The following is a 23,036-nucleotide window of genomic DNA, read 5'->3' as shown; positions in this document are numbered from 1 at the left end:
AATGTGACCCCATAAAAATAAAATGTTGGCTGATAAAATTATTTATGAATTGTTGTAATATCAGATATAAATTGAAATGTAAACCTCTGATCATATGTCAGTAATGTCAGTAAAATTATATTATCATCCTTGTACTATAATTAAATAACACTACAGCTGGAAAACAAACTGTCCATGCACAAAGCAAGAAGTGAAACTAGAAGAATAAGAGCCACTAAATCCACCCCATGAGTTCCAAAGAAATAATCAAGACCCCTAAATTCCTGGGTTTTCAATAGAGTTATCTTTTCATTACTTTCCAAAGGGAATCAACAGATGGCAAGAAATGGTCACTCTGGACATACTGTAGTCAGGGGTGAAATGCTCTTGGACCAGATCACCCAATCCGGTAGCGATGGCGGCGGGTGGTTCAGAGAACCAGTAGCAAAAATCCCTTCCCCCTGCATGCCCAGCTGAGCTGCGTGATCATCAGAGTTTTTTTTTTCTTTTAAAAGCATTTTTTCTTCGGCCGAAAAAAATGCTTTTAAAAGGAAAAAAAAAGTCTCTGATGAGCGCGCGGCTCAGTTGGGATTGTCAGAACCTTTCAAAGCATTTTTTCTACAACCTCTTTGGATGAAGAGGCTGTAAAAATGCTTTTAAAAGGCTCCTCTGGTGATTCCAGCTGAGTTGCCTGATCATCAGAGGCTTTTAAAAACATTTTTTAAACAACCTCTTCGCCTGAAGAAGTTGTAGAAAAAATGCTTTTAAAAGTTAAAAAAAAAAGTTGGCCACGCCCACCCAGTCACATTACCCCATCACCATCAAGCCACAGCCACAGAACCGGTAGTAACAAATTTTTCATTTCACCCCTGACCGTAATGCACTGAAAAATAACAGCAAAAATCTCAAACCTTTTACCAATAGGGTAGTCTTACCTGTCATAAATGGGGCCTTTGAAAGTTGGGTCATATTTATGTGGTGTCCCTAAAAAAATGAGATTGTTAAGTTAGACAACTTATATAACTCAAGAATATGTAAACTGGGTATTTTATTTCCACTATTCCAATAAGATAAATATCACTCGGCAAATTCTTTGTCAGTGTTCAATAATGACGTGACAATTCTCAGCTTAATTTGTAGAAATTCCCTACACAGAAGCACAGGAATGCAGAAAATATAAACAAGCAGGAGGGGTGGGATGACAGAGTATGAAAAAAAGATAGTGGTAGTGGAGTTCTGTAGTAGAAAATCACTGTGCATAAGTTTGTACCATTTTTCTATTTGCTCATAGGATGTGAGGTTTAGGATGACTGACATTAATTCCAATATAACAAAAGGTTCCAATTCCTAACATGTTTATCCAAATCTCTGGAGAATTTCTACTAATTTTGTGTTGGTCTTGGGAGAGGGACAATCTTGATAGATTGAGTCTTCTATTTTTCTCCTTTGAGATGTACAAACAGGATTTTGAATGAAGGGCAAAGTTATGGTCATATTATTTCAAGTTTAATAGGTTTTTTTTTCTCAAAATGCCTGCTTTTTTTGCAAGTACAGAAGCATCATTTGTGCAATTTGAGCACTGGATTATTACTTTCCCCATCCCGTGATTAAAAAATAACCGAGAAACCTACACTTGGAGAGTTACTATCAGTGTATAACTTTAAAGCTACAAAGATATATAACCAGAACTCTGATTCATTTTAGTCTCCAGGAGTATTTTGACAAATTACCTGGAAATGGAGAAGTTTGAATTCCTACACCTACAGATTATTCTGTACATTTCAGTAGAATCATAATACTAAAGATGAGAATTACTGCTGTTGCCAAAATGTTTACTTATTCATCTCCATTATAAACTTTTCCTTCTGTCATACTTCTTTCTTTGTCTCCACAAAAAGCAATTTTGCCACTCTTCACCAACTTGATGCCTTTCAAAAGTGCTGAAATACAAACTGTAATCAACCCCAGACATTGCAATCAATAGATCTATTTCCTTCAATTCAAATCCATTTTCTCTGTATATTTCATCATTTATCTCTCTTCTGGCCCAAAGATTTCCAGAGAATAGCAAAGAAAGATAAGAAGGCCTTCATAAATCAAGAAGGCAAAGAAACGGGGAAACAACAGAATGGGAAAGATTAGAGATATCTTCAAGAAAATTGAAGATATCAAGGGAATGTTTTGTGCAAAGATGTGCATGGACAAAAATGGTAGAGACTTGTGGGAAGCCCCCCATCCTCAGAAGAATGAAATATTTTGGGAAATATTTAAAAAGGCAGAATATTATATTTCCCTAAAGGAGAAATGGAGAAACATGTTTTTAGGGGCAGAAAGCAGCCCACAATCTTTCTTAATAGCCCACAGCAGATGCCAGCACTTAAGGAGATAAAGAGCTTACTTTAGCTGGAAAATAGTGGGCTCCAACGAGCCTTGTGAAAATCCAGCCAGACAAACTGCTGTCGAGGAGGTCTTCGGACCGGAACCATCTTGGAGGGACAGTGAAGAAGGAGAGACATCAAGGAAGACTAAGAAGAAGTTCCTCGAAGGGTCGGAGGCAGCTCTTTGAACCGGCGGCGGGGATGGTGGCCATAAAACAACCGCTCTGAAGCTGGGGCAACTGGACTAAGATTTGTGCAGGAGCAATGTTTGAATGGAGTATTGTTACCGGGTGAGTGATCGGCCAACTCACAGGTAAAAAGAATTTTTTAAAAAAGCTTAAAAGAGGTCCCGGTGTGGAAATAATCGGCTAATTGGCACTTGGGAATTTTAATTGGAGGAAGAAGAACAAAGAGGAAGTCAAAGGACTAAAGCCCAAATAAGAAAACTTTGTACCTGGACTTAAAATTGGATTTGGAGAAATTAAAAATAATACAGGAAAAAGAAAACTGAGAGAAAGCATTCTTTAACAATAAAAGTAATTGAAGAGGAAGAGGAAGTAATTTTTATATGGATTTAAATGTGCTACTTTGTTGTCTACTTTGTCCGGGAATGGACTGTCCCCTCCTACGGGGGCTGCCGTGGCTCCGGAAATGGAACCAGCATATAAATTGGAGGACAGGCATGCTTCGCTTTCACTCTAAATAGTGCCCGATAGAGAGTGAGACCCCTGACCGTGTGGCCAACCCACCGGGCGAAGTGGCTGCGGCTGTGACGGAGCACCTGGCAGGAGAGGAAAGAATTCCTAAAGAATACTGGAACCTTCGGGAGGTGTTTAGTGAAAAGGCCTCTAACGTGCTGCCTCCCCATAGGCCCACAGACTGTAGCATAGAAATCCTTCCAGGAGTAAAGCTTCCGAAACCAAAATCCTACCCCATGACCCCCAGAGAACTGGACGAGCTACGGAACTTCATTGATAAAAACCTAAAACGCGGCTTCATCCAACCGGCTAGACCGCGAGTAACTGCCCCTGTGATGTTTAGAGAGGAGGAGGATGGGTCGTTTCTCCTGGTGGTGAACTATAAAAATCTGAACGCCATATGCGTGGAGAACGTTTACCCGTTACCACTCATGAAAGATATGTTAGCCCATTTGTCCAAAGAGAAGACTTTTTTACTAAATTGGACTTGCGGGAGGCCAACTATACAGTGCGTATTAAAGAAAGGGACGAATGGAAAACTGCTTTCAACTGCCCCGTGGGTTGTTTCCAGTTCCGAGTGCTCCCTTTCAGATTGCAAGGGGCCCCAGCAGTTTTCATGCAGCTGACTGACGACATAGTGAGCACCTGTTCAAAGGGGTTCTGGTCTACCTCGATGACATTCTCATTTACATGGAAACCATGGACGAACATGTGAAACTAGTGAGAGCGGTCCTCAAAAAACTTAGTGCTGCTGAACTGTATGCTAAATTGTCCAAATGTGATTTCCACCAGACCAAAATTGGCTATTTGGGGTATCGCATATCACCGGAAGGGCTAGAAATGGATCCAGGGAAGGTCCGGGCGGTACTGGAATGGGCACCTCTGTGTACCCACAAACAGTTACAGAGTTTCTTGGGGTTTGTGAATTTCTACCAACAATTCATTAGGGCGTTTGCAAAAATTGCTTTAACAATTACCAATCTTTTAAAAACAAAAGGAGAATTGAAGCCAAAACCATCCTGGCCTCTTGAATGAACTACGGAATGTCAGGCAGCTTTTGAAAAGCTGAAACGGCTGTTTGCTGCTGAACCGATCCTTAAACACCCAGACATGGACACCCCATTTGTCTTTCAGGCGGATGTCAGTGATGTTGCAGTAGGAGCGGTCCTGTTTCAAGCTAATTTTGAAAGGAAGCTACAACCGTGCGCATATACCTCTCAAAAATTGTTGGCCACTGAAAGATGGTGGGCCATATGGGAAAAGGAGGCGTCTGCTGTTCACTGGGCCTTCTTAACGTGGAGGCAATTTCTGGAAGGGGCAAAGCACCCTTTTGAGGTGTGGACTGATCACAAAAATTTAGAAGCCCTGAAAATGCCTAGGAAACTGTCACCAGTTGGGCCCAACATTTTAACCGTTTTAATTTTTCTCTATGTCACCTCCCAGGAGGAAAGAACTTTTTAGTGGATGCTCTTTCAAGATTACCTCAATACAATAGCGCTCGGATGGAGGTGATTCGCCCCATTGTTCCTGCGAAGCAGCTGGCGGCCCCAGCAGTCACCCGAAGCCAAGCAAATAAAGATGCGGCCATACCAGGCAATCTGAATGAACTGTTAAAAGAAGCACTAAAACTGACGCTTGGTTTTTAGCCCACTCGAACAAATGCACCGTCCGGGACGGTCTTGCTTGGGTGGGTGCCAAGCTGTATGTCTCTGCCAACCTGAGGGGGACAATCTTGCAACATTGCCATGACACTAAAATGGCTGGACATTTTGGTTTTGTGAAAACTTTGCATCTACTGAAAAGGCAATTCTGGTGGCCGGCTCTAAAGAAAGACATAGAAGCTTACATAGCGAGTTGTCCTGTGTGTGCAGCATCAAAGAGAGGGAGGCCTCCGGGACTATTACAAGGTGTCGCCAGACCCAGAGCTCCACGGATGGAAATATCCATGGATTTCATTGTTGAACTGCCCGAGAGTGGGGGAAATACCATGATTTGGGTGGTTACTGATTTGTTCTCCAAACAAGTTCATTTTATTTCCTGCCCCAAAATTTCCTCAGCAAAAACATTGGCTAAGCTGTTTGTCCAACATGTGTATAGACTACATGGGGCCCCTGAGCGAATAATCTCTGGCCGAGGGGTCCAGTTCACATCCCAATTCTGGAAGGAGTTCCTGAAATTATTAGGCTCCGCCCAAGGATTAAGCTCCTCCCATCAGCCTCAAACTAATGGGGCTTGTGAAAGAACCAATTTGGTTTTAGAACAATATCTCAGGTGTTACATAAATTACCAACAAGACAACTGGGCGGACTTGCTGCCTTTTGCAGAGGTCGCCTATAACAATTCTATCCATAGCAGTACAGGTTTCACTCCTTTCAAAGTTGCCTCTGGGCATGACTGTGTACCAATCCCGGAACTGCCTGGAGAGAAACCACCTATACCGTCATTAGCTGATTGGACGAGCAAGTACATAGTACATGGGTAGTGACACACAAGACTTTAGATGGAGCACACCAATCTCATAAGAAGCATGCTGATAAGAAAAGAACTCAAGCTAGGGTGGTGGTGGATGATCTCTGGAGGGCCAGAGACAGGGGTTGTTCCTCTGCCCTAGTCCTATTAGATCTCTCAGCGGCTTTTGATACCATCGACCATGGTATCTTGCTGCACCGGTTGGAGGGTTTGGGAGTGGGAGGCACCGTTTACCGGTGGTTCTCCTCCTATCTCTCTGACCGGTCGCAGACGGTGTTGACAGGGGGTCAGAGGTCGACCGCGAGGCGCCTTACTTGTGGGGTGCCACAGGGGTCGATTCTCTCGCCTCTCCTGTTCAACATCTATATGAAGCCGCTGGGTGAGATCATCAGTGGCTTTGGGGTGAGATACCGAATGTACACTGATGACACGCAGCTGTACTTCTCCACCACGGGCCACCCCAACGAAGCTGTTGAAGTGCTGTCTCGGTGCTTGGAAGCCGTACGGGTCTGGATGGGGAGAAACAGGCTCAAGCTCAATCCCTCCAAGACGGAGTGGCTGTGGATGCTGGCACCCCGTTACAGTCAGCTGCAGCTGCAGCTGACTGTTGGGGGCGAGTCACTGGCCCCAATGGAAAGGGTGCGCAACTTGGGTGTTCTCCTGAATGGACAGCTGTCGTTTGAAGATCATTTGACGGCCGTCACCAGGAGAGCTTTTTATCAGGTTCACCTGATCCGCCAGTTGCGTCCCTTCCTGGACCGCGATGCCTTATGCACGGTCATTCATGCTCGTTACCTCTCGCTTGGATTATTGCAATGCTCTCTACATGGGGCTCCCCTTGAAGTGCACTCGGAGGCTTCAGTTAGTTCAGAATGCAGCTGCGCGGGTGATAGAGGGAGCCGCGTGCACGGCTCCCATGTAACACCACTCCTGCGCAGGCTGCACTGGCTGCACTTTAAGGGTGCACTTTAAGGTTTTGGTTACTACCTTTAAAGCGCTCTATGGCTTAGGGCCTGAGTACTTACGGGACCGCCTACTGTTACCTCATGCCTCCCACCGACCCGTACGCTCACACAGAGAGGGACTTCTCAGGGTGCCGTCCGCCAAGCAATGTCGGCTGGCGGCCCCCAGGGGAAGATCCTTCTCTGTGGGGGCTCCTACCCTCTGGAACGAACTTCCCCCTGGCTTGCACCAATTGCCTGACCTTCGGACCTTTCGCTGCGAGCTGAAAACGTATTTATTTACTTGCGCGGGGCTGGCTTAAATTTTAAATTTTAAATTTTTTAGATGAATTTTAAGGGTTTTTAGATTTTAAATGTTTTAAATCTCGGCCAATTATATAATAAGTTTTTAAATTTTGTTTTAAGTGTACATTGCTATTGTTTTTATTCTGGCTGTAAACCGTCCTAAGTCCTTCGGGAGAAGGGCGGTATAAAAATCTAATAAATAAATAAATAAATAAATAAATAAATTTCCAAGTAAGGGACAAAGTTTTTTTATCTACCAAATGCTTACAAACTACCCAAAAGTCAAAGAAACTTAGCCCTAAGTATGTGGGACCTTTCCCCATTGTAAGACTAGTGAACTAGTCACTGTACAATTAGAATTGCCAAAAACTCTGCGGAGAATCCACCTAGTATTTCATGTGAGCCTGCTAAAGCCCGAACATACTTCCTCTCTCCGACCTGAAACCCCCCCCCCGCCCATTCCAATCCTCATAGAAGGGGAGCAACATTTTGAAGTCAAAGATATCTTAGACTCTAGAAAACATAGGGGGAAAGTGCAATACCTAGTGGCTTGGAAACATTTCCCATTAGCTCGAGCTGAATGGGTGAATAAAAAAAACGTGAATGCTCCTAAAAAACTACGATTATTCTATTCAAAATACCCTGATAAACCCTAATTTAACCTGTGATTTTCTTCTCTAGGACTAACGCCTTTCTACAGGAGGGCCAAATGTCAGCCGCCGCTTGCTACAAGTTATTGCTTCATTGCTAGGAGTTAATTAGTTTATTGAGGTGGGTAATATATCTTCTGATTGGGGCCTAGCTTGCTATGGCTGTCATGGTAATGTCGGGGGGAGGAAAAGAAAAGAATGGAGGTTGGAAGAGAAATGAAACTTTAAAATAAATAGCTTTCTTCAAATGTGTTCATAATTAGAAGGCGGGCTAATAACACACACAGCTAATGGCCTGAGCATACCAGAGGGATGAAACTATCTGAAGATGCACCCCATGTGGCACCTAAGGGGAACGTGGATTGGACAAGACTGACTGAACTACCAGGGGGAGGGCTTAAAGTTTATCTCTTATATGTGTATTCCGCGCCAATTACCTCAGAGCTTGCTTTCACTTTGTTTGCTTTCAGTTCATATTCAGTAAAAGTACCTTCTCTACAAACCATGGAGTTGGGATTTTTCTTCCTTGAGTATTGAAAGGAGGCATTCCTGACAGTGGCAGCGAAGTAAATATTTTCCCTAACTTTGGCTGTATCAATAACTGTTCATGTTGCTTTTTGATATGTACTTCTTGTAGACAAATTATATCAAATTTTAATTTTTCTAATTCATGGAATATTTTTCTTCTTTTGGTAGCTAAATTAAGTCCATTTATGTTTATTGTAATCAATTTTTTCTTTTCCATGTTCATATTTTGTAAGATGAGTTTATTGCTCTAGTCGATCTCGGTTTACGTTATTCTTTATATTCCACATTACCACCCACTGCACCTTCTTCTTTTTCAGTCATTACTGAAAATTCTTCTTGTAATTCAGTCAGTCTCCACTTCTTTCTCTCTCAGGTATTCTGCCCAAAATGCTTTGGCTTTATCAATTGAATCTATTCTATATTTTTGTTGTTGCCATTTAAACACCAGGCCTTCAGGTATCAGCCATCTGTAGCTCATGCCTTTCTGAAGTAGTATTTTAGTCAAGAAATGATATTCTCTTCTCATGTCCCTCGCTCTTCTCGGTATTTGCTTCAGCACCACAATTTCCTTATCCATTTATTTCAATGTTTTCTCTCTTGTAATCTGCTATATTTGCATTTTAATCGATTTTTTAGTAACTCTTATGTGGACTTCTCTTGGTAACTTATTTCTCATTGCATATCTTGTATAGACTCGAAATATCTCGTCTACGCCATCCATCATCTTTTCTTTGGTAATTTCTAATGCTTCTGCTAGAATCCTGAGTCCTTCGGGAGAAGGGCGGTGTATAAATTAAATTAATAATAAATAAATAAATAAATTTCTATCATTTTTTCTGCCAAATTTTCTCCCTTCTCCTCTTCTATATTTTGAAATCTGAGATAAAATTCTGATCCGTCCATCTCTCATCCCAATATTCCACTTTTATTTCATTCAACCTCATCTAATCTACTGTTGATGTCTCTGATTATTTTGCCTCTTTGTTCTTCCTTTTCCTCGATTTTTTGGAGTCTATCCTCATATTTTTTCATCATTTGATGTATATTCTCCATCTTTTCATCTGTTTTCTCTGTTCTTTGTTCAATATTCTCCACTCGTTTGTATTTTTTGGATTCCTTGCCAAATCATCTGTAATGTCACTTCCTTTTCCTTCTCTCATTCCCTTTCCTTTTCCTGTTGTAGCATCATCTGTAATGATCATTGCCTCCAGATGGTGAAGAAGGAGGAGTTGATATGGAGGAATCAACAGCTGTTGCTTTTCTACTCATCTTTGTGACGTAGTCTTCAGCTTCTTCTATACCATTTATATGTAGGACAAATATTCTCCCAAGTAACAGTAAAAAGGGGAAAGACCGGGGAAAAAAAACCAAGAGAAAAAAAAGAGAAAAAGAAGAAAAGGAGAACAGAAAAAATCTTCAGACTCTTCTATGTCTTAATCCAATTAACCAAAGGGGTGTTGACCACATTCACAGTCTCCAATCAAGGAAAGAAAAAAAAAAAAGAAAAAAGCTGAGGGGAAAAGGAGGAAGACTGCAGAGAGGACATCAGAACGTCAAACTGTACAGATATGTGAACATCTAGAAGCAAGAAAATTTAAAACACAGAAAATTGGACTTTTAAACTGGATAGGTGCTGGTTTGGGAAAGACATTTTAAAATGCTGGAACTATTTACTTAAATAACTAATTTGGCTTTTATAAATTGAATTAAATTTGGTCAAATACATGTCAGACTGGAGACACTAAAACTTAAGTGGAGACTGTCACCTACTGACGAATGGAAAATGTACCATACCCCTACAAGTCTTGAAAAATTTGGTAAGAGAATTAAACAACGTCTGGAAGACTGTGGTGATATTTACTGTTCTATTTTTACCTACCTTATGACTACTGGAGGTTTAACTGTGAGAACAAGGATCCTGGACTACCTAAAAGGAACTGACTGATAAATCCTGGGATAGAAAGAACTATGATTATTGTACTCTCTGAGGGGCAATGTTAGGACTGAATATATGGTTTTAGACTATTGAGCAAGAGTGGGACTTATGAAAATAAGACGAGATGCTCCTTCAGGGGGAAATGAGTGGACTTTTTAAAAAAATGGCATTGATGTTCCAGAATATTAATGATATTATGATAAAAAATCACAGGGAGATTAGGAACCTAATACATGGTATAGATGGGAAAATAGAAAATGTTTCACAAGAGACAATGAACAAAGATCAAAATGTCCAGGAAAAGGAGAAGACAACGGAAATAATGGAGGAAGAGACAGAACAGATAAATCAGCAAATAAAACAAGAAGAGAAGAAGGAGAGGACAATAAAGATAATGACTGATGAAATAAATCACGGAAAAAATATATTAAGAGATTTAAAAATGAAATCAGATAAGCAGGAAGATACTTTTGAAAGGGAAGTAGGGGCTTGGGTAGATACATTGGAGGACTGGCAGTGTAAGATGGTAGAGATGGGAGCAATATTTAAACTAGATAGAGATAAAGATCCGAGAGAATATGGGAGACAAGCCAAAAAACGAATAAAAATTGAAGTGTTAAAACAGGCAAGAGATAGTGGATAGAAAGGAGCCGTCTTAGAAACAAGAAATAGGGGCATTATTAGTATACACATTTTTATATAATACAATAAAAATAATAACTAGATGGGAAGACCTGAGGTTGAAAGATGGTATTATTATATATATTCAATTAATATTGAATATTGGTTGGCATTAGAATGGCATACTGAATCATTGAATGATTAAATATTGAAGGATTGTATCTTAATACAAATAGGTGTATCAATACTAAGATTATAAATTATTTAATTTATTTATTTAGTTAGTTAGATTTTTATACTGCCCTTCTCCCGAAGGACTCAGGGCGGTTTACAGCCAGATAAAACAGAACAACAGTAAATAAATACAAGATAAAATAATATTTAAAAAATTTATTAAATTTGGCCCAGATTAAAATATATTTAAAACAGTAAAACCCACTAAAAAATTAGAAACCAAATAAAATATCTAAAATTCTATGCCAGTCCTGCACGAATAAATAAATATGTCTTCAGCTCGCGGCGAAAGGTTCAAAGGTCAGGAAGTTGGCGGAGTCCTGGGGGAAGTTCATTCCAGAGGGTGGGAGCCCCCACAGAGAAGGCCCTTCCCCTGGGGGCCGCCAGCCAACATTGCTTGGCGGACGGCACCCTAAGGAGTCCCTCTCTGTGAGAGCACACGGGTTGGTGGGAGGCAATCGGTAGCAGTAGGTGGTCCCGTAAATAACCTGGCCCTAAGGTAGTAACCAAGACCTTGAAGCGCACCCGAAAGACCACAGGTAGCCAGTGCAGCCTGCGCAGGAGTGGTGTCACATGGGAGCCACGAGCGGCTCCCTCTATCACCCATGCAGCTGCATTCTGAACCAACTGGAGCCTCCAGGTACTCTTCAAGAGGAGCCCCATGTAGAGAGCATTGCAGTAATCCAAGCGAGAGGTAACAAGAGCATGAGTGACCGTGCATAGGGCATCCCAGTCAAGGAAGGGGCGCAACTGGCGAATCAGGTAGACCTGATAAAAAGCTCTCCTGGAGACGATCGTCAGGTGATCTTCAAAAGACAACCGCCCATCCAGGAGAACGCCCAAGTTGCGTACCCTTTCCATCGGGGCCAATGACTCGCCCCCAACAGTCAGCCGCAGCTGCAGCTGACTGTACCGGGGTGCCGGCATCCACAGCCACTCCGTCTTGGAGGGATTGAGCTTGAGCCTGTTTCTCCCCATCCAGACCCGTACGGCTTCCAGACACCGGGACAGTACTCCGATAGCTTCGTTGGGGTGGCCTGGGGTGGAAAAGTACAGCTGCGTATCATCAGCGTACAGTTGGTACCTCACCCCAAAACCACTGATGATCTCACCCAGCGGCTTCATATAGATGTTGAACAGGAGAGGCGAGAGAATCGACCCCTGTGGCACCCCACACGTGAGGCGCCTCGGGGTCGATCTCTGGCCCCCTGCCAACACCGTCTGTGACCGGTCAGAGAGATAGGAGGAGAACCACCGATAAACGGTGCCTCCCACTCCCAAACTCCCCAGCTGGTGCAGCAGGATACCATGGTCAATGGTATCAAAAGCCGCTGAGAGGTCTAATAGGACCAGGGCAGAGGAATAACCCCTGTCCCTGTCCCTCCAGAGATCATCAACCAACGCGACCAAAGCCGTCTCGGTACTGTATCCGGGCCGAAAGCTGGACTGGAACTGGTCTAGATAGACAGTTTCATCCAGGTATTGGGGTAATTGATGTGCCACCACACTCTCAACAACCTTCGCCACAAAGCGAAGGTTGGTGTTGTGACCCAGGTTCCTGGACCCGGACTCGGATGATTCAGAAAGTGAGGGAGAAGACCTGGCCAGCCCTGCTTCTCTTGAGCCCTTTCCCTCCCTGGCACCCACTCAAAGGGAGGAGGAGGGGCCGGCAAAGCCTGATTCCATGGAGCCTCCTTCTGATTTGGCAACGCCCCAAGAACAATTTTGGAGTGATGCAAGGTTACGTAGACGTGATCGGCGTGCGCAGCAGCGGAAGAGTTGGGACAAAGCCAAGTCATAATTGTCATGCAGTGACATCTGCAGAGACTATAAATAGGAGGCGGGACTTCCTGGTTTTTTGTCTTGGACAAAGTAATGAATTTGGGCGGGCAATCTGTATCAACGGAGGGAAGAATATATTCGTGAGTAATTCTGGCCTTATCTGTAATTTCCTTGTTATCTCCAGAAACTTGGCAGGCGCGTGGGTAGACGTAGCCAGGACATTTATATATATGTAAATAAATCAGAAAAGGAGGCCTCTGACTGACTCTTTGCTGGGAGTATTGGGGGAAGGGAAACAGAACATTTTGTCCAAGACCTGACTAAAACATCTTCTACCAAAGATGGACCAGCAGCAGGTACAGCAGCAGTTACAGCAGCTACAAGCGGCTAATCAACAGCTCCAGCAGCAAGTGGCTCACTTGGCAGGCCAACTTGGTGCCGGGAATGTGCCTGCAGCCGCCCCGGCCTCCCACTCCTCCTCCTCGCCGCAGTGCCCGATAACCATGCTGGATAAGTTTTCTGGGCAGCCTGAGATGTTCCCGACCTTCTTGGGACAGTGCCAGCTCTACATGGCTATGCGGCCAGAGGATTTCCCAGACGACCGGGCTAAGGTGGCCTTCGTGATTAACCTTCTTTCCGGCTCGGCTGCTCGATGGGCCACACCCCTCTTGCTCCAGGATAGCCCCCTGCTGGTGGACCAACAGCGTTTTTGGCAGCACCTGCGCACCATGTACGAAGACCCAGTTCGAATGCTGACGGCAACCAGGCGCCTTAAGGAACTCTGTCAAGGGAAACGCCCCCTGCAGGAGTACATCGCCGAATTTCGTCTTTTGTGCCAGGACTCTGACTGGAATGATGCAGCGCTGGTGGACGCGTTCCAGGAGGGACTCTCAGAGGAATTGCAAGATGAGTTGGCCGGGTGGAGGCGCCGCGGACCCTCGACAACTTGGTCCCCCTTTGTCTCCGACTCGATGCCCGTCTGCAACAACGACCATCCCGTCGCACCCCCGGGACCCGCCGTCGACATCTGCACCCCCACTTCCTGCACCCCCAGCACCCCGGGTCGCCCCACGTTTTGTAACCGCTGCAGAAGAGCCCATGGAGTTGGGAGCGGTCAGACCTCGCCTGACAGCCCAGGAGCGGATCCGGAGGCGCCAAGGAGGATTGTGCCTGTACTGTGGAGAGCCCGGCCACTTCGCCGCTTCTTGCCCCAGAAAGCGAAGTGGGGCACGCACGCCGGTCCCCGAATCACAACGTGACCAATCGGGAAACGGAGCAGGCCCGACCTCGGGGAAACTCTAGGTCGGGCACGTACTAAGCCCCCACTGGACGTTGCAGAAGTAGACTCTGGGCCCCCTCGGCATCTGATTCTGGACACACGGATATGGCTGGGGAACCAGTCGGACGAGCTCCAGGCGCATGCGCTGGTGGACTCAGGGGCCACAACAAACTTTATGGACCAGACTTTGTGACCCAGTTTGCGGTCCCCGTGGTTCCGGTGGACCCTCCGATGCGGGTAGAGACAATTGATGGACGAGAACTGGTGTCCGGCCCCATTAAATTCGCCACCCAGCCTTTGCGCCTGGCTATTGGGGACCATGAGGAGGCGATCCAGTTTTATGTCACGGCGGACCTTCATTTTCCCTTGGTCCTTGGGTTGGCCTGGCTTCGGACCCACGATCCTCAGGTGGCCTGGTCGCGGAACGCCATCTCTTTCCCGAGTCTGCAGTGCATCGACCACATCCGCCACACCTGTGCCGGCCAGAACGTTCCCACCGCTGCCATCACCTTGCCTCCTGAGCTGACGGACTTCGCCGACGTGTTCAGCGAGAAGGAGGCAGACCGACTACCCCCGCATCGGCCCTACGATTGCCCCGTGGACCTTCTGCCCAACGCACCACTGCCTGTGGGACGCCTGTATTCCATGTCGGAGCCCGAGTTGGCCGCCCTCAGGGACTTCCTGGACAAAAACCTGGCCCGAGGGTTCATCCGGCCTTCAAAGTCCCCTCTCTCGGCCCCAGTCCTCTTCGTGAAGAAGAAGACAGGGGACTTGCGCCTCTGCTGTGATTACCGCCGGCTAAATGCCATTACGGTACGAAATCGCTACCCCCTGCCGCTCATCCCGGAGCTACTGAAGAGGTTGCGGGAGGCCACGATCTTCACCAAGCTCGATCTCCGGGGGGCCTACAACCTGGTGCGGATGCGAGAAGGAGACGAATGAAAGACGGCATTCGGCACCCGATACGGACACTATGAATACACTGTCATGCCATTTGGGTTGACCAACGCTCCCGCCGTTTTCCAGCACTTCATGAACGACGTGTTCCGAGACGTGTTGGATCGGTTCGTGGTTATATACCTGGCGGACATCCTGATTTACTCCCGGTCCAGGGAAAGCCACCTTCGACACGTCGGTCTGGTTCTGCAACGCTTGCGGGAGCAACAACTCAATGCGAAGCTGGAGAAATGCGTCTTCTTCCGGACTTCCATAGAATTCCTCGGGCATATCATCTCGCCCGAGGACATAGCCATGGACCCATGTAAAGTAGAAGCTTTGTGTAGCTGGGAAGCCCCTCGTCGGGTGAAGGATGTTCAGCGCCTGCTGGGCTTCGCCAACTACTACCGGACCTTCATCCTGGGCTTCGCCACACTGACGGCTCCTTTTACCCAGCTCCTCAGGAAGAAGGTTGCGTTCCGGTGGGGTCCCCCACAGCAAGAAGCATTCACAGCCCTCAAGAAAGCCTTCGTCACGGAACCCGTCCTGAGGCATCCCGACCCGCTCTGGCCTTTTGTGGTGGAAATGGACATGTCCAATGTGGCTCTGGGAGCAGTGCTGCTACAGGCTCCGACGAATGGCGGCACACTTTTTCCCTGCGCTTACTACTCCCGGAAACTCAATCCTTCCGAGCGCAACTACACTATCTGGGAAAAAGAGTTGCTGGCTATCAAGGCTGCATTCGAGGCTTGGCGACACCATCTGGAGGGGGCCCGACATCAGGTGGAGGTCCGAACGGACCATCGGAATCTCGAGCACCTCACCACAGCTCGGAAGTTGAACCAGCGGCAGATCCGGTGGTCATTGTTTTTTGCCCGGTTCAACTTCCGCGTGACCTACATTCCCAGCGGTCACAACCGGAGGGCGGATGCCCTGTCCCGCAAGCCAGAGTACCTCTGTGCCAAGGACCCCCTTCCTCCACGGACAGTGCTGCCGGCAGAAGCCTTGGCCGCAGCACGGGAACCAGTGGACTTGCGGGCCCAGGTGCGAGAGGCGCAGCGCCAGGACGCCTGGTCGCAGCAAAGGAGAGCGGAGGTGGGCCCCGCGTCTCCTTGGACCTTGGAGGAGGACTTACTCAAGTTTCGGGGGCGATTATATGTGCCCACAGGACCACTCCGAGCCCTCGTCATGACCCAGTGCCACGACAACCCTGCAGCAGGACATTTTGGGTTCTTCAAGACCCTCCACCTGGTGACACGGACCTTTTGGTGGCCCCGAGTGCGGCATGATATACATGCCTACGTGACATCCTGCGTACCGTGCCGGCAAGCCAAGACCGCCACGGGGGCACCTCCCGGGCTCCTCCAGCCCTTGCCGACACCCGACAGACCCTGGGGGGCGATCTCTATGGACTTCCTGACAGACCTGCCGCCGTCCTCTGGGTTCACCACGGTGCTGGTGGTGGTGGACATGCTCACCAAGATGGCACACTTCATCCCATGCCGCGGACTGCCCACAGCCGCAAAACGCCCGCCTCTTTCTGCAGCACATCTTCCGCCTCCATGGTCTACCGGACAGGGTGGTTTCGGACCGGAGTTCAGTTCACAGCCCGCTTCTGGAAGAGCCTGATGGCCGCGTTGGAGGTGCAGGTGTGTCTGTCGTCATCGCACCATCCGGAGACCGACGGGGGTACAGAGAAGGTCATCGGTATACTGGAACAGTATCTCCGTTGCTTCATCAACCAGCAACAGGACAACTGGGCCGACTACCTGTCCCTGGCGGAGTTTGCTTTTAACAACTCTCAGCACACCTCTACTCAGATGACCCCGTTCTTTGCCTATGTGGGTACCATCCGGCTCTTCCTCTGGCACCACCGGACTCTCGTGGTGCCGGAACGCAGACCTTCCTGACGGAATTGCATGCGGTCCAACAGTTGGTACGTCAGCAGCTGAATCGGGCAAAGGAGGACTACAAACGGTCCGCCGACCGCTCCCGACGGGCAACGCCCCCGCTGGCAGTTGGAGACCGGGTGTGGCTCTCCACCAAACACCTCCCGTCCGACTGCCCGGTAAAGAAGTTGGACCACCGATTCATCGGCCCGTTCCCTGTCGAGGCAGTCATCAACCCGGTAGCCTACCGACTGACCCTGCCACGATCCATGCGGATCCACCCCGTTTTTCACCGGTCCCTTCTAGTTCCTGAGGCCACACTGAGTCCCCTTCGGTGCCCAACAGCACCCGTCACTGTCGCCGAGGACGGATCGGAGGAATACGAAGTCCACAGCGTACGAGACTCCCGCTGGCTGAAGGGTCGTTTCCAATATTTGATCGCGTGGAAGGGATACGGGACTGATTTCTCCTGGGTAGATGCCTCCAACGTTCATGCCCCTGACCTGGTGCAGGCCTTCCATGTGCAGAACCCAGCCCGACCGCATCCCGATCGTCAGCCTCCTGACGGGGGAAGGGCCCTGCGGTGAGGGATAGTGTTGTGACCCAGGTTCCTGGACCCGGACTCCTGGACTCGGATGATTCAGAAAGTGAGGGAGAAGACCTGGCCAGCCCTGCTTCTCTTGAGCCCTTTCCCTCCCTGGCACCCACTCAAAGGGAGGAGGAGGGGCCGGCAAAGCCTGATTCCATGGAGCCTCCTTCTGATTTGGCAACGCCCCAAGAACAATTTTGGAGTGATGCAAGGTTACGTAGACGTGATCGGCGTGCGCAGCAGCGGAAGAGTTGGGACAAAGCCAAGTCATAATTGTCATGCAGTGACATCTGCAGAGACTATAAATAGGAGGCGGGACTTCCTGGTTTTTTGTCTTGGACAAAGTAATGAATTTGGGCGGGCAATCTGTATCAACGGAGGGAAGAATATATTCGTGAGTAATTCTGGCCTTATCTGTAATTTCCTTGTTATCTCCAGAAACTTGGCAGGCCCGTGGGTAGACGTAGCCAGGACATTTATATATATGTAAATAAATCAGAAAAGGAGGCCTCTGACTGACTCTTTGCTGGGAGTATTGGGGGAAGGGAAACAGAACAGTTGGAGACCGGACGATAATTTCCTGAAACAGTTGGGTCCAGGGAAGGCTTCTTGAGGAGGGGTCTCATCACCGCCTCTTTCAAGGCAGCAGGAAAAACCCCTTCCAACAAAGAAGCATTAATAATCCCCCGGAGCCAGCCTCGTGTCACCTCCTGTGTGGCCAGTATCAGCCAGGAGGGGCACGGGTCCAGTAAACATGTGGTGGCATTCAACCTCCCCAGCAACCTGTCCATGTCCTCAGGAGCCACAGGATCAAATCCATCCCAAACAGTCTCAACAAGACCTCTTACCTGGATCTACCCAATTTTGATCCAACCCATCCTGAAGCTGAACAATTTTATCGTGTAGATAACCACTAAACTCCTCGGCACACCCTTGTAATGGGTCGTCCCGCACCTCCTGTTGAAGGAGAGAGCGGGTCACCCGAAACAGGGCGGCCGGGCGGTTATCTGCCGACGCAATGAGGGAGGAAACGTAGAGACGCTTCGCTTCCCTCAATGCCACTAGGTAGGTCCTACTATATGACCTAACTAGTGTCCGGTCAGTGTTCTGTTTCCCTCCCCCAATATTCCCAACGAAGAGTCAGTCAAAGGCCTTTTCTTCTACTTTATTTACATAGATAAATGTCCTGGCCACGTCTACCCACGGGCCTGCCAAGTCTCTGGAGATAATGAGGAAATTATAGATAAGGCCAGAATTACTCACAAATATATTCTTCCCTCCATTGATACAGTTTGCCCGCGCAAATTCATTGCTTTGTCCAAGACAAAAAACCAGGAAGTCCCGCCTCCTATTTATAGTCTCTGCAGATGTCACTGCATGACAATTATGACTTGGCTTTATCCCAACGCTGCTTCTGCTGCGCGCGCCGGTCACGCCTGCGCAGCCTTGCATCACTCCAAACTGTTCTTGGGGCGTTGCCAAATCAGAAGAAGGCTCCAGGGAATCAGGTCTTGCCGGCCCCTCCTCCTCCCTTTGAGTGGGTGCCAGGGAGGGAAAGGGCTCAAGAGAAGCAGGCCTTGCCAGGTCTTCTCCCTCACTTTCTGAATCATCCGAGTCCAGGAGTCCGGGTCCAGGAACCTGGGTCACAACAGTCAGCTTCCGAACGGCTAGATCTCCAGGCACTCTCTAGGCGTCTTCTCCGGCGTTTCATCTCCCCCAGCTCCTCGGAGAACCAAGGAGCTGGTTGAGACCTACGCCGAGTCAGAGGCCGCAAAGGCACGACACGGTCTAGAGCCCCAGCCGCGGCCAGTTCCCAAGCCGCGACTAGTTCTTCAGCCGTGCCATGGGCTAGACCCTCAGGGAACGGCCCAAGCTCTGTCAGGAACCTCTCCGGGTCCATCAGGCACCTGGGACGGAACCAACGTATTGGTCCTGTCTCCCTGCGGTGTTGAGTGGCGGTCCGAAAGTCCAGACGAAGGAGAGACGAAGGAGAGAATGATCTGACCATGACAAAGGCTCGGTGACTAGATCTCCTAAATCCAGTTCATTCAGCCACTGTCCAGAGATAAAAATCAGATCCAGTGTGCCTCCCCCAATGTGAGTAGGGCCATCAACTACTTGCATCAGGTCCAAGGCCGTCATGGAGGCCATGAACTCCCGAGCTGTCGTCGATGACATGCCGGTCGATGGCAAGTTAAAGTCCCCCATGACCATAAGTCTGGGGGTCTCAACCGCCACCTCGGCAAGCACCTCCAACAGCTTGGGCAGGGCTGTTGTCACGTAGCAAGGAGCCAGGTACGTGACTAACAAGCCCATCTGACCCCTATGACCCCACTTCACAAAGAGGGATTCACAGCCAGCAATCTGAGGTACAGTGGTCTCCCTCGGTTCTAGACTCTCCTTAATAACAACCCCCACCCCCCCACCCCTACCTTGGGCCCTCAGTTGATGGAATGCTCGGAAACCCGGTGGGCACATTTCAACAAGGGGCACCCCCCCTTCCGTGCCCAACCAGGTTTCCGTAATGCCCATAAGGTCCGCGGACCCACCCTGTATAAGATCACAAATTAGGGGGGCTTTGTTAATCACGGACCATGCATTGCACAACATCAACCGAAGGCCCAAGCTCTGAGGATCCTGGCCACCCGGGGAACGGGAGAAGTCTGAGGGGCCGGGGCGCTTGATCACTTTCAGACAGCGAGCACGCGCCCCCAGGAATCGATACGGCCCCTCACTTCCGCCATATCTGCCCCTCCCACTTACCGTGCAGATGGAACCACCCTCACAAATAGGAACACAATCCTCCCCCGTTGCCTTCGAACCTGTTGGAAAAACGCCACGAGCGCACGCAGGAACTGCCCCCCCGACAGGTTACCCCCAACACCCGCCCTTTCCCTCCCTCCCCTTAAAAATTCCCTATCAAAAAATCCCCAGAGGTTTTTTCTAGACGCATGCCACCTCTGTGGGTCCCAAGACTGTCATTGAGGCCGGCCCTCGGTAATGAGGAGGGCCACTCCTGAGAGGCGGGGGCACCTCGCAGGCGCAAGAGTTCACGTAAAGAGTATCGCATAGATAAGAATCGGCGAGTAAGTGGCACTGTCCCAGGTTGGCAGAGATGTTATTATATGATGGTTCTTCAATTAGGGACTGGCATATGATGACAAAGATGAAACAGAGATGGAAAAAATGGACAGATAGCATCTATGGTAAACTAATCCATGATAAAATCCTGGTAAAATAAATAAACCAAGGTCTTAAAATAGGTCTTGAAAATTATAAGGTCTTAATAAGTCCTTAATAAGTCTTAATAAGATATAAGTACTGCTAATCTGTCCATAGCCAAGCCCTAAAATCCTGTGATAGGGGATGGGGTGGCGCTTCCATCGCCGCCATCGGTGTCCACCGCTGTTTCCAGATGAGTCCCCTGTCAGCTCCCAAAACAGTCCCAAAACAACTCCCAAAACAGTCCCAAGGGACCGATAAAGGCCATAAGAATCCCAAAAGGCCAGGGAGAACTGCAGATGACGTTGCACTATTAGGGAGAAAACTAGCCAGAAACAGACCAGGACTCCTCCGTCGCCTTCCTCACCGCCGTCCTCCGACATCAGCCTCCAAATGCGATCGGACACACTCATCAGGGGGTCACTTCCATCTCCAACAGCCGACACCCCTCCCAGCAGGTCCAAACCGCTTCGGGGCCAGAACCTCTCCAAGGCTGCTCTCTCCAAGAGGCCAGGCCTTTCCCAAGGGCCAAGCCAGGCCTCTCCGAGGGGGGGGCTGAGGAGCCGAAGAACGCCGCAGATCCCAACGCGGCAGGGAGAAAGGCCGGAACTTCATGGCAGAAAAAAACAACCAAGGGGCCAAAAACACCGCTTCGCCCCCGCCACAGCTTGTATCGTGGCAGGGGGAGAAGGCCGAAGCGCCGCGGCAGAAAAGACAAGCCGCAGCCTCACCTCGTGTCTTGAAAATGGCCACTGCTTGCCGCTCACCCTCCTGGCCCTGTTCTCAGCAGCCGTGAGTCCGAGAAGGTCCAGAGACCTCTCCCACGGCTGCTGGGAAGATGATCTAGCAGGCCAGGGGGCGCAAGCATCTAGGCAGGTCGTCAAGATGCCGCCATCCACCGGGGCACCATCCAGTCGCTGGGTCCGATCTTCTAGCGAGGCGCCATCTTGCGCATGCGCAGAACCAAATCTTCCTAACCAAACCAAAGCTTGATATTATTGTTATTTGTATCAAAATGAATGAGCTTAGATGCCACACTGTTCATGCATTGATGTTGATGTATATCTTTTTTAAAGAAAGATGAGAGAAGGTATTGCCTAGCTAGACTGATCTGCAAGGCTGCTGTTTGAGCTTAGGACATGCTGCCATGTGGGGCTTTGCCTATTGCAGCTTCGGGGACACTAGTGATGTGGTGAGTTGTTGCCACAATAGGTCTGGATAAATGGCAGAGAGAGGTGCTACTCTATAGTGTGTGTGTGTGTGTGTGTGTGTGTGTGTGTGTGTGTGTGTGTGTTACCTCCAGTTCAAACTAAAGAAGGGAGTAGGGATTGGATGCCTTTGGGGAATAGATACGAAATGGAAAGTGTATATATACTCTATATATGTTCTCTCTCTCTCCCTCCCTCGTCCCTCTCCCTCCACCCCCCCTCTCTATATATATTCCAAAATTTATGTTGCTAAGTGACATTTGTTAACTGAATTTTGCCCCCTTTTACAACCTTTCTTGCCACAATTATTAAGTGAATCATTGCAGCTGTTAAGTTAGTAACATGGTTGTAAATGACTTTGGTTTCTCCATTGACTTTGCTTGTCAGAAGATCTCAAAAGAGGATTACATGAACCCAGGACACTGCAACCATCATAAATATGAATCAGTTGCCAAGCATCTGAATTTTGATCATGTGACCATGGGGATGCTGCAACGACAGTGTGAAAAATGGTCATGTCACTTTTTTCAGTGCTGTTGTAACTTTGAACAGTCACTAAATGAACTGTTGTACATGGACATGTACACATTGAGTGCTGTTTGTCCGTTACAAATCCATCTGATATGGTCCAGTATAGTTGTCCCTCTAGTACCCTCCTCTACCTTTGCATGAAAAGTTGTCAGCTAAATTGGTCAGGAACTTGTTTAATCTCCCACTTCATGAAGGGTTTTTCTATCAGTTGATGTCAGGGTAGTTAAAAGTACCCTATTGCTACTGTGGTGTGTCCTATATATGTTTGTTAATTGATTAGGAAAAAGTTCATTTATTTCTTCTGCTTGGTTTGGGTGGCCTGTAGTATATACCTATGGCAATGTCATTCTTTTTTCCTTTCATATTAACCCAGATGCATTCTAGGCGGCTTTCATCCTTGGTCTTAAGCATTTCTGTAGAGATGTAATGATTTCTTACATATAATGCAACTCCACCTTCTCTTTTGTTAGGTCTGTTTCTCAGTTTATATCCTTCCATCAGTAATTTCAGTCATGAGCTTCATTCAACCAAGTAATGGCAACTATATTACACTTGCCCTTGTGTACTAATACTTCAAGTTCATCCTGTTTGTTTCCCAAATCTGTAAGCGTTAATGTATAAGCATTTCAGTCTTTTACGGCTGACCCTAGGTATACTTCCCACATCTCCTAGTTCAGGGGTCTCCAATCTTTTGGACCTCAGGGGCCACCAAATTCATAATTTTAAATCCCGTGGACCATTGGGGAGGGGGGGAGGAGGCTCAGCCACCTTTTGGGCCTACCTCTCTGCTTCTGCGAGACCTCCGGCCCGAGAGAAAGTGCCTGCTTCAGGCACACAACCTGGAACCTTTTTTTTTTTTT

The 23,036-nt window shown here is 47.9% G+C and overlaps 1 protein-coding gene across 8 annotated transcripts in view; it reads right to left on the bottom strand.

Moving 5' to 3' along the window:
* SLC44A2 (solute carrier family 44 member 2) overlaps nt 1-23,036 on the bottom strand; it is a 191,579-nt gene that overhangs the window by 96,278 nt on the left and 72,265 nt on the right. For all 8 annotated transcript variants that reach the window (XM_058173088.1, XM_058173085.1, XM_058173086.1 and 5 more), the window contains exon 2: nt 915-963. In XM_058173088.1, coding sequence (XP_058029071.1) covers nt 915-963 — 49 coding nt within the window. The remainder of the gene's footprint in view (nt 1-914; nt 964-23,036) is intronic.

This window comes from Ahaetulla prasina, chromosome 2, assembly GCF_028640845.1.
Source record: "Ahaetulla prasina isolate Xishuangbanna chromosome 2, ASM2864084v1, whole genome shotgun sequence".
NCBI lineage: Eukaryota > Metazoa > Chordata > Lepidosauria > Squamata > Colubridae > Ahaetulla > Ahaetulla prasina.
Note: the sequence above shows the minus strand (reverse complement) of the source record. Positions and strands in the feature narration are given on the sequence as shown.